The sequence below is a fragment of the Pleurodeles waltl genome, chromosome 4_1, assembly GCF_031143425.1.
Source record: "Pleurodeles waltl isolate 20211129_DDA chromosome 4_1, aPleWal1.hap1.20221129, whole genome shotgun sequence".
In the NCBI taxonomy this organism is placed as follows: domain Eukaryota; kingdom Metazoa; phylum Chordata; class Amphibia; order Caudata; family Salamandridae; genus Pleurodeles; species Pleurodeles waltl.
Window position 1 is genome coordinate 436,849,452 of NC_090442.1, and position 14,816 is coordinate 436,864,267.

Here is a 14,816-nt window from a genome sequence, read left to right on the forward strand (position 1 = left end):
GTTAAATAGATGCAATAATATATAAAAGAAAGAAGGGGTTAGTGGATGTGTACTGAAAAAATATAAATTAGTGAAGAAACTAGGAATAAGAAAACTGAATTGAGAATGCTTGGTATAGTCCCACCCAAAAACAATCTAATATAGGAAAACACATCGGCGTATTAATTGAGCCGTGTTTTTAGAAGTAAAATGGTGGCATTCTTTCAGTTGATGCTGAATAGAGATAGAGTTGACTGTAATTGAAGAAGTACTATGCAACATTAAACAGATTATTGTAGTTAAATCTGTAAGATATGATTTCCTATCACTGAGGATAAACCAGATATGGCACCTTAGATGCTGGTTCACCACAAAAAACAAAGGTAATGGACCTAAATCACTTTCAACGTGAATAGAGCCATCACAGAAGTCCAAAGGCATAGACTCCATGCAATATAACATAACCATATGAGGTATCCCAAACACAGTGAACAAATAAGAAAAAAAGGGGATATAGGAGCAGAAATGGGGAGGTGTTGTAAATCGCTTACATGTGAAATTTGATTGAAGTTGAAAATGGTGTACATGAGTATACAGCTTGCTTTACTTGCAGAAAGTGCATATGTGTGTATGCCATATTAGTAAAAACAAGTTTCCCACCACTAAGTAATGTATTCAGAGCAAATAACTGTTTTTTGATCTCAAACTGTTGGGCATAACATTTACAGTAGTGTAAAGACTGACATGATATTACTCATAATTAACATGTAAGGAAATCAATTGCAGGTTTTTATGTTACCATCTTGATTTAAGTGATCAGATTGTGGTAATAAGGCAGTAAGCTACATGGGAAACCAAGTCAACAAAGAAAATGTGTTTTATAACTGAGGAAGACTCTATGGAGACAATGGTGATGGTTGTAAACAATGCTACTTGTTATGGTTGGTATTTTTTTTATTCCTCATTATTACATCTATATGACATTATCCAAAATTATAAATTAAGCAAACATAAATAAAAGAATTAAAACAATTTTGAGCATTATGTATATATATATGTATATATATATATATATATATATGAATATATATATACACACACACACACATGCTACATAAATGTATATAATATACATATATGCTTTACACACATGTATATTTATATATATACACATACACACAATATATATATATATACCTGCGTGTGTTTATGTGGTGGATCTGTTACACAGACATGTCTATGTATGTGTATATATATATATATGCACACAAATATATACATAACACTCACACATGGGTTGACTGCATTGCAATCATTAATTTACCATTTCAATCTAAAATAGCTCTTTAGAAACTATCACCAAAGTAATTACATGGCATCATTCCACAATGTTAGTAATACATTCAATGATACTGTAACATTGCTTGCATCAAAATATTAAATGTACAACATACGTACAACAAAACACCCTAAAGAGTATACTTACTCCTGAGAAAAGTTAGATGAGTGTACATATATTTAAATCAACAGATAAGTGCCATTTTGAAAGACATGGATCATTTTTTGCTTTCAGCTATTTTTCACAGAGGGGATAAAACACAGCTTTGACAGTCATGCAGATTTTATTTTCAATGAAATTTACAGTTACAGACATAATAGCACATGCAATTATGTTTTCTATAACAAATACAAAAATGGAAATTAAAAATACATAAAACAAACACATTTGCAAAATGAAAATTATGACCATAGCTATAGAAATAATAAATACTATTCTTTAAAAAGGACCTTTTTGTTAGTACTCCTTAATTTAGATAAGTGATATTTTTAAACAGCGTGGCACTTTAACTCCACAGTTATTGTGTTCTTTTGTAATTATAATTCACAATTTAATATCAGTCTAGAATTGGTCTGTAGATGTTCTACCCTGTAAATTACAGAAAAACGGACTTTAATGTTTTTGGAAACACGGAGAACACTTTTTGCTTAACTTAAAGAAGACAAGGTTCTAGGAAAGAATGTAACAGAAAGGTTAACAAATGTACTTTTTACTGTATATGCACACCTTTTTAGGAATACCCCCTAAACAATAACATAGTTTTGCAAAATATTTATCTATAAAAAAAGACATTAAAGCGATGAAAATAGTCATCCATTAGAGTATAACTTCATCTAGAATAAAATCTGAAATGTCTGATTGGTGAAGTGCACACTACATATCAGACTACATATGAGGTGTAGTTGTCTGCTGTATAATGGGAAATACTTGTAACCTTTTGGCCTTTTACCCTGTGATGCACCATATCAGTTATTTTAGAAAATGCTGGGCAAAAAAGGCAACAAGAAACACAACTGCTGTCAAAAAGGAGGAAATGACATGCAGTTTAGTATTGGCTAGTCAATTCAAGAAAAAGTACTAAAACTAAAAAAAGAAAACACAGGAGTGCTCTCGCCTATAAATAAACAAATAAACAGGGCATTTTGAATAATACTTTAAAGAAATATGTAGCACACACTTTAAGCCATTAAGATCCCACAATTGCATAGTGAGGCATGTTCACCAACAAAAAATAGACAGAAAGGCAGCTATAAAGGATATGAATACAGACACATGCAAGCTGGCTCATAGATTATTCTGAATTAGTTTTAAAAGAAAATAAAAAAATACACAAGATGCACTGAAAAACACAAAGGTTTTTTTACAGAATGAAAAAAATTAGACACATGCGTAGAAAGGAGGAATTGCATTATGATAATGACACAACAGTCTGACACCTAGTTTACCTTCGCTGTCCGACATGGCATGCTGGAAATCATCCATGATGAATGCTATATCTCGTTCATAGCCTCGAGTTCTTGATTCCTCCCTCATATGTTGCTGAACTTCAGGCAGTGAATGGCTTGATCCAAACTGGTCCCTGGTATCTGCTGATATTGGTGGTAATGGTCCAGCAGCGGCCCGGGCCATCCCCATTGGTTGGCCAACTGGACTTAATGGGCTTTCTTCCTCAGAGTTTTGTGCTACTATGGGAATTCTTCCTCTGCTTTGGCTGATAGGTAAACTTGATGGCTTTGTTCTACCAGAAGGTGCAACATGGCTAAAAGAAACATCTAAGGCTTCAGATTCCAGAGCCTTTAGTCTTAAGGAAGAGCTTGACAGGTCTCTCTTTATTGACAAATCAAGTCCATAAACTGATGAAGGTCTAGATGATGGCCTTGATCTACTACCACTGTTATAGGGCTTGTCAACCTCATCCTGTAACGTAGATCTCATTGTTGGACTTAGTGATGTTCCAAGACATGATCCAAGGGAAGAAATCATTGCAGGACCTAAATATTTCTGCTGATCAGTTATGTTTTTCCTGAGGCCAAATGTGATATCATCTTGAAGGAGTCTCGCCCGTGAAGAAATACCAGGAACTGAAGAAGTACCTGAAGAAATGTAGCTTGCGTATTCAGATTCAAGATCATGGCTTTCCTGAATTGGCGAAAACTTAGAAAGCTTAGGGTCTATGAAAGGCTTTTTGTGCTTTGACTGTTTTTGGTAAATTATTGCTGGTGGCAGCTGTTTTGCAGCTTGTTTCTCAAGAGTAAGTCTGCTTATGCTGTATTTTTCAGACTTGGGAAAGTGCCTAGACATACTATCAGAAGGATAATATTGAGAAAGTCCAGTCAGTGGCTCAAGATTTTCTGTTCCCCGACGAAACTCCTGTTTAATCTGATGTTTAAGGAGTTTCAATTCATAAGGATCCTCCATAGAGTCTTCCTCAGTTTTTCCATATGCATGGAGCCTGGATGGTGCCTGTATTGGAGTTAGGAAGTCTGTCACTTCAGGGGTTCTATGTGACTCTACACTTCTAAGAAGGTGATCAGCTTTCACAAGATCTTTTTCATGAAGGTTAAAAACTGAATTCAGTGAAGGTGAACTCTTTGTCAGCTCCCCGATATCATCAATAAGTACATAATTTCTAGCCGAATGGTGCTCTAAATCAGAGTAGAATGAGTCTCCAGAAATACTAGACATTGGGCTGCTCGCCATGCTGCTTCTTTCATCCAACCCCATTCTTAGGTCTAAAGTACTGTATTTGTTGCCCATAGTGGGATAAGAACTATCAGAAACGGGTGCAATTATAAGAGGCTGATTCCTGATTACTTCATAGTTTGAAGAAAGTTTTGGTTCTACGTCTAAAGCAGTTTGCCTTGGTTTCTGCTGCATCATAATTAGTTGTGATGGGTGTTGGTAAGAAGGCTGGTGAACTGTTGAAGGCTGAACCTGTGATGTGTAGGAGATAGTTGGCACTGCTTGAAAACTGGGCTGTGTCTGGTAGTGGGACACATGTTGATGATACAAAGGCTGTTGATAATGAGATTGTTGTGTATACTCTGTTGGTGCTTGAGTGGGAAGAGCAGGAGATGTATATTGGTACTGCGTGTAGGGAGAGGTAGGGGGCACAAACTGAGCCTCTGATTGGGTCTGTGGTGGCATGTATTGGGTAAAGTCAGTTTGAGGGGCTGTTCGTGGTCTTTCTAAGCCATGCTGACTTTCCAGTCTTGAGGGACGGACATTATGAACTTCACTATCTGACATGTAGTCACGGTCTTCTGCAACCCCTTGTAGGTATGCCCTTTCTCTCTTTTCTCTTTCCTTCAGTAATGCTTCTTTCCTCCTATTGATTCCCATTTCCAAGTACCTCAATTTAGCATCTATCTCTTTTTCTTCTTCATCCAACTCTGCTTGTTTTTTCCTGAGCTTGGAAGACTCTCGCTCAACCAGATCCAGTTCTCTATCAATATCCTGGAGAATCTTTGCTCTTGCCATTGTGTTGGTTCTGCCAATTCTTCTACGAGAAACTGAGCCAACAGTACTATATGCTGATTGCGCTTCTGTTGTAGCTTCTTCAGGTGGAGGATTAGGGAGAGTCCTTTTAACCTTCTTTTGTGATCCACATTGGCCAGTTTTGGGCTAAAACAAAGTAAAACAAACAATTAGATCATAAATTCCACTACAAGGTGACCATTTTAAACATTCTGTACTTACTATTTACTATGCAGTGCTGAGAGGCATTTCCTGACCTATAACTGCAGTGCTATTTAATTAGATGCTGCAGTGCAGGTCACAAAATGTCCGTTAGCAGTAACAACACAGCACAAATCAAGCATAACATGAAAAACAATGATTTAGCAAATCTGCCATACGTGGATTTCTGTTGCTAGACATAGAATCGAAAATGTTAAACTTCATCACTAGGGATTGTGTTTAAGCACAAATCATCAAGGTAATATTTGCTGATGAACATGAAATTAACTGCAGAGGTCTACTAGGGTGTTGCTTAGGTGATCCAAAATATCATTAGGTGTGTATTTTGCTCTACATATATATATATATATATATATATATATATATATATATATATATATATATATATATATATATATATATATATATATATATATATATATATATATATATATATATATATATATATATATATATACACATCAATGCACATAGCATAACAGAGCACTCAGCAGGTTTCCAGACCTTCAATTTTTAAAAATCAAGAAGTCACATTTCGGCATCATCACCTTTTTAAATATTGGTTATAGATCATAGAAATCAACACACTGTCATTATTGCATGTATAATGATTGAATAGTTCATCCCAATGTTGGTACATGCAGGCACATTGTCTCTTCAGTAGAAGTCATAAACTGTGTGGTGGCTAATTGTACATGTTTCTGCCTTCCTTGCCTCAAAAGGGTGATAATTACTTTCAATTGTAGTATGTGCCCTCGTTCAGCCGCTAGTGACTTTTATCATGCGCCACATACCTGCAAGCATTTGCCTCGTGACTGACGCCTGGTCATTTTAGTAATGTCCCGATTTGTTATCCGCAGGTGTGGCACTTGATTCTGGCTTGCAACGGTTCTGTCATCTCCATGTAAGTCTTTCTCACAATTGCCACTAAAACAATGCCAAACTCCTTTTTATGAATGGGTGCTCCTTCGAGGAAGTTATGCTATGTTATGTTAGCAGTTTTCAAAGTGCTCAGATTACTCTAACTGGAGTGTCCCCAAACTAGGATTGCTACCCTAAAGGGTCAAGAAAAGAACAACGCAAGAAGCTAGCAAAGACCCTAAAAGAAAAAGGCATCCAAGGCATAAGACCGTTACTAAACAACCGTGAGGACTGTGGGGGTTTAATTCAATTCTGTATAAACCGACAAATTTGTAATCTTTGCTGAAAGTTGTCTCAATAGGTTCTAGTCTTTAAAAGGGGGGAAGAGTGTTCCAGAGCTTGGAAGCTCAGAACCTGAAGGAACAACCACCCACCCGGGCTTTCCTAACACAAGGAATCACTGCAGGTGCTGTTCCAGAGGATCTGAGGCTGTGGCTGGGTGAGTAGGGATTCACCAAGTTGGAAAGAGAGTGAGGCTCTTTGTTGTTAAGAATTTTTTAACAGGGGCACATTGCCTTAAAGATAATCTGCTTTTCCAGCAGGAGCCAGTGAGATCCAGCCTAGGCTGGGGACACATGCACCCGTCTCAGGAGCTTCAAAAGAAGCCAGGCTGCTGCATTTTGCACTCTCTGAAGCTTCCAAATCCTGCCCTGGGTGGCTCCGGTGGCTGTTACAGTAATCGAAACCTGAGATCGCAAGGGCCTGCACTACAGCTTTTCCAGCCCGCCAAGGTAAAAAGATCAGAGATCTTGGCTAACATTTTAAAGATGGTGAAACAGCCTCCGGCCATGCAGGCTGTTTAGCTATCAAAGGAGAGGTTTGAGTTGAACCACATCCCTATTGTTTTTTACTTTGGGCTAGGAGTGGGACCTAATGCCCCAGCCACCAAGCTGATGACCACACAGAGGGTTGCTTACCAACTATGAGAACCTCTGTTTTGTGGATGTGGTCCCACATACTTATTCTCAACAACAATGCTCCTCACAGAGCATAACCGAGCACTCAGTGGGTTTCCAACCCTTCAATTTTTAATAACCAAACATATGGGTTTCAGCATCACCAACTTTTTCTATACTGGTTACACAAGGAAATGTCAGTAACAGGTGTTTAAGTGTGTCGTGGATCATTTCCATTGCATAGCAGGTTACTAGATCATAGTCATCAATAACGGACTGTCCATTGTACCTGAGTTCGCCAGCACAATGTCATTATTGCATGTATAAGGTTTGAATAGTTCACTACAAATGTTGGTACATGCAGGCACATTGTCTCTTCAGTAGATGCCATAAACTGTGTGCTGGCTAATTACATATGTTTCTGCCATCCTTGCCCCAAAAGAGTGATGATTATTTCAATTGTTGTCTGCACCCATGTTCAGCCGCTAGTGCCTTTTAACATGCGCCATATACCTGCAAGCGCTTTTCTCATGACTGATGCCTGGTCATTTTAGTAATGTCCTGATTCGTTATCGGCAAGTGTGGCACTGGATTTTGGTTTGTGGTGGTTCTGGCATCTCCAAAGTCTTTCACACATTTGCACTAAAACAATACCAAACTACTTTTGCGAATGGGTTCTCCTTCGTGGAAGTGGCCCGAACTCCTTTTTATGAACGGGTGCTCCTTCAAGGAAGTGGCCCCACCTATGTAATCTCAATAACAATGCTCCTCACATAGCATAATGGAGCACTCAGAGGGTTTCCAGATCAATTTTTAACAACCAAATAGATGAGTTTCAGCAACATCGCCTTTTTCAATGCTAGTTACTCAAGGTAATGTCAGTAACAGGTGTTTAAGTGCATCATGAATCATTCCCATTGGAGAGTAGATCATAGTCATCAACAAAGGACTGTTCATTGTACCCGAGTTCCTTGGCCAGCAAGCCACCATTATTGCATGTATAAAGTTTGAACAGTTCATCCCAATGTTGGTTGGTGCAGGCAGTAGATGTCAAAGTGTGCAAACTGTGCAGTGGCTAATTGAATATTTTTCTGCCATCGTTGCCCCAAAAGGGTGATAATTACCTTCAATTGTAGTCTTCGCCCTCGTTCAGCCCCTAGTGCACCTGGGCCCTACCGTCCTCATCCTTGGATAGGGTTCCCTGTACCTGTGTGGACTCATTTCTAATCACACAACTAGTGATGATGCGGGGTGATTTACAGACTTATTACGGTAATTGTTAATTTGTGTGTGTTCTACACCCAAACTACTGCATTTCATGCCCTGATGATGTGATAAATATAATTTCAGTTACTGGCTCTGTCAGGATAACGAACATTCTCTCAGTGTTGGCATAGGATACACTTTATTATGTATGTGTTTCTGGTCTAAGATATATATGTACTATATAAGAAGCATATTTTTATTTAAACTTGTGTGGAGTCTCAGTTGTGGTGTATTTATTCTGACACTGGTGCGAGTGTGTTGTGCAAATGCTTTACACATGATCTCGCGAGATAAGCCAAACTGCTCTGTGCCAAAATACAACGGGGTGTCCACAGATTATCTTTATAGTGTAACTTACTTGCCCTGACTAAAGTGGTGGGTTTTGCCTGGCTGAGGGACATACCCTAGCCAACCAGAAATCCCATTTCTAACAGGGAGTATTTCCTTATGTATTACAAAATGCCTTTGTAAATAGGCCTCCAAATTTCTCAAAAGCTTTTAAAGGGCAGAGCTAGTCCAAAGCTGAGTCATCCCAACGTCACTTTCTCTACATTAAGAATGTAAAATGTGGTACTAAAAAACAGTAAAATAGCATTGAGAGGGAAGGCCTAATGAGCAGGTGAAGCATCCAGGATGTTCTCAAGTAACATCAAGATAAGGCAGTGATGGTCATTATTATACAAGCAAGGGAAGCAATTGAAAAAATATTGATTTTCATTACACCACTGAATTACCACAGTCATAGCTCCTCATATATGTCAACATGACATATGTGAGAACATAGGGCCAGATGTACGTATATTCCAATTTGCGACTTGCAAATTGAGAGTCAGAGCGACTCGCAATTTTGCGAGTCGCAAATTGCAATGTAGGATGGTGTCCCTGACACCCTTTACAACTCGCAAGGGGGTCGCAAAGGCCCACCTCATTAATATTAATGAGGTGGGTCACAATTTGGGACCCCCTTGAGACTCGCGGCACTCACAGGGATGGTGGCCTGCTGAAGACAGCAGACCACCATGTCTGTGACTGCTTTTTATACAGCCCGTTTTCCTTAAAGGAAAACGAGATGCATTACAAAACTAAAAAATGAAACGTTTTTGTTTCATTTTTTCAGAGCAGGCAGTGGTCCATAGGACCACTGCCTGCTCTGGAAAAATGTTTTTAATGCCATTCACAAAGGAGAAGGGGTCACATGGGGACCCCTTCCCTTTTGCGAATGGGTTAGCACCTATTTGAAATGGGTGCTAACTGCGATTGGGACCGTGTTCGCGGTCACAAAGCAATCTGGCATTGCACTGCGACTCGCAATTAGGAAGGGGACTCCCCTTCTGAATTGCGACTCGCAAACCCGTTTTGCGATTCGGTAACCAGGTTACCGAATTGTAAAAGGGGTTTTGTGCATTGCCAAGTGCAGTTTGCATGTCACAAACAGCGAAATTCGCTGTTTGCGACGTGCAAACTGTTTGCTACATCTGGCCCATAGTCCCAAGTAGAAGACCTATGAAACACTAATGGCAATGGAAACCACCAAGGATTTCATTGGAACGCTTTAATTGTTGACTGGAATTGGATCTTTAGATAATCATATTTGTGCATCAAGCTATTTTCTTTTCATCTTTTCAGAGACCACCAGCAACATGAGATCTGCAATTCGCGCTATAGCAACGAAGCCCACAGTGACCACCAACAAGAATCTCCGCAATGTCTGTCTGTGATGCCCAACAGGATCTTTGTGCTACAACGATGACAATCCATGACATCCTGTCTGCGTTTTGCACTACAGTGACGGATACCTGCGCCCTCCACCGCAACCAAATTCTTCAGAGCTAGACTTTAGAAGGTCACTTTTTCAGCAGTTCTAACCTGGTCGACCTGAACTTGTGTCTTATATTTTATAAACAGAAAATAAACAAACTGATCCTCATTCCTGGAGTTCGTTACATTTACCTTCACTAATTGGGCACTCTATGCTGAACCCCAAAACTATTGATAGGATACCATCAGTCAGGACACAGAATATGGAGATAGGGGGCAGCTAGACGAGTGACTGTTTTAGGGTCTACCAAGTCCCAGAGACACTAGGAGTGCTTTTGGAGAACACTAAGGATATCGGGTAGGGGGTCCACTAGATTAGGGGCATCTCAAACAGAACCAAAAGAAGCAAACAATGCAGCTGTGCTTCTGGGGACGAGGGCAACATGGAAGAATCGGACAGCTGCTAGATCAAAGCTCTAGGTGCTCACCCTTACACAACCAGAGTGGCTACTTAATAATATTACTGCGATCAATATATGAAATTCTTAAACATTCTTATAAACAAAGCTGTGCCCTCAAAAACGTGCCATTAGAAATACAGGTGATTTCATTTTAAAGACTTCTGTATTATAAATATGTAGCATAGGGAATATTTAAGTCAACATTTTCAAAAAGTGTACTCATTTAGATTTCAATTAGATTTCAGTGGAGGATTTTATGTTGAATAAATCTTCCCCGATTACAATTTCCATCATTTTCTATCACAAACACCATCCAATTTTCCACTCCAAAGGATTTCTCCATCTGTCTATCAGCAACGAGAGCACTAGCAGCTTGCTCATGCCCGAGCAATGTAAACCAGTAATCCAGCCTAAAGTAGACGTTTCTGTTGGAGATTAGAAACAGATTATTTTATGTTTTGTTTTAGAGTAAGCAAACAGTGAAGCACAGTGTACACACGCGGGAGTTACTTTATTAAGATTGCTATAACTGCACATCTGCCTAATTACTCGTTTTCATGCCATTATAAATTTTGAAAAACGTTAAGTGGAATTTCATAGATTACATATGCATGCACCATAAACCTAGCTGCAGTAATCCATAAAAAAAATGGTGAGGTTTCCGTAGTGTCCCGCATGTTTTAGAACGGAACCTTTCTGGCACCTCTCAGACTCTGCACCCGTGTGAGATGGAATTGCTAGAACAGAACGTAATGAAAGCTTGGTTTAGAATGTTGGATTTTAGGGGTGCACGCAGAAGAATAAAGACACACGATTTACAGTTCCGTGTGCCAGAGTCATTGGTGGGTACCCAAGCTGAAGAGGACCCCACAGTATCTAGTAAACAGTGGTTCAGTCGGGTGATTTAAGTTACCAGAAGTCATGTGATTTTGCTTGGGTTCCTGCTTAAAGGGGACTTGGACTGGCAGCATTCAAATGAAGCATCCACACATCACTTTTATGGACATTGGTAAACTTTACTTCCGCCCCTTATTTAAAGCTTGAACCACCAATCAAGGGCACTGACCCTCCCTCGAAGTCAGCATTCTCTTGTAATAGCAGTCTCCCTTCCAGTTCGACTGTTATGGGGAAAAACACAAAGGGAAGCAGGTAGCCAGGGTCTTTAAGGGAGTATGGAGCTCACTTTGCTCAACTTGCCTAGAAATGTCGGTAAGGGGACTTGTATAAGCTACCCTACCGACTAAGGAGGAAATCCATGCAACAACTTGTGGTTATGGTGGCCTGTAATAATTCAGACTGGGTTCACTGGTTGGTAAAGGGACAGGGGCTTGACACAGGCGTTCACAACTAATAATTTGAGGAAATTCATTTTAATTAAAAAGGTTGTTTTAGAAAGTTTGGTTACCCCTAGAATCTTATTTGACTTGTGCCCTACACACTCCGACTTCCTGTCAGTCACAAGTGTGCTCCTTCGTGGATGTCAAAAAATCTTATTTTCTTTGCAATTGATAAAGCTGTGTCTTCAGTACAGTTTTAATTACCTAGAGGTTAGTAAGCTATATCCTCTAGTGGGAAACATATATACATTACATATGGACCTCACAGAATCTTAATTACCTTGGAGTTTTGTTAAGCCGCATCTATCATAGCATCCTAGTAACTTGTGGTGTAGGAAGCTGCATGTTCCAGAGACTCTGAATTAAATGACTGCCAGCTGTATTTCTCAGTGTGTCACATTTACCATTCCAAGGCTGACCCAATAGTTTTCACTAATTGGCAGTTCTGAGAACCTGTGCCTTACAGTAAGTTGCACCTATCTACTCCATAACTTCAACCACAACCTAAGAAATGATGGCCCATACCCAAATGTTCCTCTGCAACCTGCCAGCTGCTTAAAACCACTGTTACTCCTACCATTTTTCTCCCCACACTTTAGGCACCAAATTTCCTCCATGTTTTCCAATACTTCCCTCTTTTCCGTTACTCAGTAAACCTATTCTACTTTCTCTCCTTATCCTCTACCACATCAAATGTCAACTCCGCCTCTAGGAGCCCCAAGTCAGACCTGGCCACCTTGCCCTATCTGCCCCCCAACACTTGACCTCTTTTCTTTCCTCTTGACCAGCATGCTAATGCATCCTTAATAGCATCCACTTAGTGAGATGCTACCTAATCAATACATGACAAATGAATAAGAACTGCTTGAACATCTATAAAATGACCTCCGCCTCCAATACAAATCTTCTGTTCATTATCAAAATCTACCTAGGTGGCAGAACAGAGCCAACAGTACACAGAGTATTATCAGTCGGGTAAGGAATTCTCAGATTGGAGGAGGGCCGCCAATCAGTATTAAGGACTTATTAACAGGCACAAGCTTCCAACCTTTTCCCCTCTGCCAGGGAAAGGCTGGTGGAGGGGGTGCACTGGGGCACCCCTGGGGGCCCCTGCACTGCCTATGCGCTTGGCATGGGCAGTGCAGGGGCTCCTGTGCAGAGCCCCATCGCGCAGGTCACTGCCCGATTTTCCATGTAGAGCCACCGTCAATGTCCCGGCCAGGCATTCCTGTTCCGCCCGCCGGCCCACAGAAATGTTCGTTATACGGCCAGCGGGGATCCGGGGATGCTGGCGGTCAGTAGTTTGACCGCCAGCATGAACACGGCGGTTTCGACCGCCGTGTCCATAATGAGGGCCATAGTCTCTTGCATAATTGTTATGTAAAACTGTGTGATGATGAGTGGTTATACCAATTATAAAGGCTGCGAGTGACTGAACTGCTGGTGTGTCCTAGACTTACTGATGATGTACGGTGGGCCATGGTTTAGCTTTCAGTACTGACCACTGTGCAGCCCTTGGAAGACATTCAGAATACCAGGCATTACCAAGTTGAACCTCACAGTGGTGGCTTTATAGGGCAGGGTGGTGAGGTTTACAATTACTAAAATGCAGCCTAACAATGGTGCAGTAGAACTGCATACCCCTAAAGAGAATGGTGATCTGAACTTGCTACACTGGAGATGCACACCAAGAAATACAAGATAATCTTACAAACAATTCTCCACACAAAAAACACATTGGAGGCTAAAATAGACTCCCTCCTAATTTCTTTGAACTTAGAGAACTGATCACAATAACCTGGGGTAAGGCGTGGCAGAAAATAAATCTAGTATGTGAGCTATGAGACAAAAGGTGTTAGAACTGCAAAGCCAAGTAAAAGAACTGTACACCGCTTATATAGGGAGAAGGATGCCAAAGGGCATTTTCAAAGGAACAACATATACCTTGTTGGTATTCCAGAGCAAGCTAAATGGCAGAGAGCTAAGGTGTTTCTAGAGGAATGACTGCTGGAGATCACATAGACAAGTGCAACATCAAAGTTGTACTGGAATGGAGAGGGTGCATAGAATGCCATGACACACTACTGCCCAGGCTGCACCTCCACAACCCATTCTAACAAGCTTACTGAACCATCAGGACAGAGACTACATCTCAGTGCTGCCCGTGAATGAGGACCACAGCCAATCTATAATAGTAAAGTATTTATTTTTACTTTCTATACTGCAGCCACACAATGGTAAAAGCACTTAAATGAAATGAAAATCTTATTGCACCAAAAAACAAACAAAAACAACACAGTGCTGTCTTCTCTACCCAGTAATACTGAGAGAAATGAGAGTAAATGCAGGTGGAACCTCACACATCTTTATGAAACCGACTGGATGGAAACCACTGGAATTAAAATGGAAACTGTTAAAGAAAATAACAAACAAAACCAAAGGAACTGATAGAAAGATGGAGTGGCGCCACGGGTACCTGGGAGCCCTGCCTGGTGACACAAGAAAAGCACAAGCAGTGGAGAATGTGGACAATTATGGAAACTCAAAAGGGGCAACATCAGATGCATGAGACAACAAGAGAAGATGATGCCTCAGACAAGGTCATAGGTATGCTGATAATGTGACAGGGTCCAGAGGTCACCCAGATGACCGCCAATCTTCTTTTATGACTGGTATATGAGTACTTTGCAAGTTCCCACAAAAGCTGGTTATATGGGTGCATGAGCTAATTTAAAATTTAGAAGAGGTTGTAACATTAATGATACTGACAATGGAGGGGGTGAAACCCTGGGGGAGCTTTTCTATCAGGGTTTCCTTTGTGATGCACACACCCACACTGACTGGATGATGACAACTGTAACTAAAGTTCGGATAATACATATTATTGGCAGGGTAGTTCTAAAAACCTCAACTGGGGATTTTGGGTATAAGCAGCCACTATGATGGAAGACAGTTTCAACTGAAAGAACTAAGATGATTAGAATTGCATGAACTTTGCCCCAACCTGAAAGCCACCCTCTCCTGCAACAACTGGAAGTGTTGATGTTGGGGAAGTAATGCGTCTGAATGAAGGGGAAACTTAGGGTCTCTGGTAGACAGACAATATTTCACTTATAGACCAAACAGATATCATTATATCACTTAGAACATTAGTGGGTTT

General features: G+C 40.3%; 1 protein-coding gene across 8 annotated transcripts in view; it reads right to left on the minus strand.

The window, feature by feature from the left end:
* Positions 1-14,816, minus strand: part of PCLO (piccolo presynaptic cytomatrix protein) — a 1,309,308-nt gene that overhangs the window by 837,069 nt on the left and 457,423 nt on the right. For all 8 annotated transcript variants that reach the window (XM_069228704.1, XM_069228705.1, XM_069228700.1 and 5 more), the window contains exon 7: positions 2,764-4,942. In XM_069228704.1, the coding sequence (XP_069084805.1) occupies positions 2,764-4,942 (2,179 nt within the window). The remainder of the gene's footprint in view (positions 1-2,763; positions 4,943-14,816) is intronic.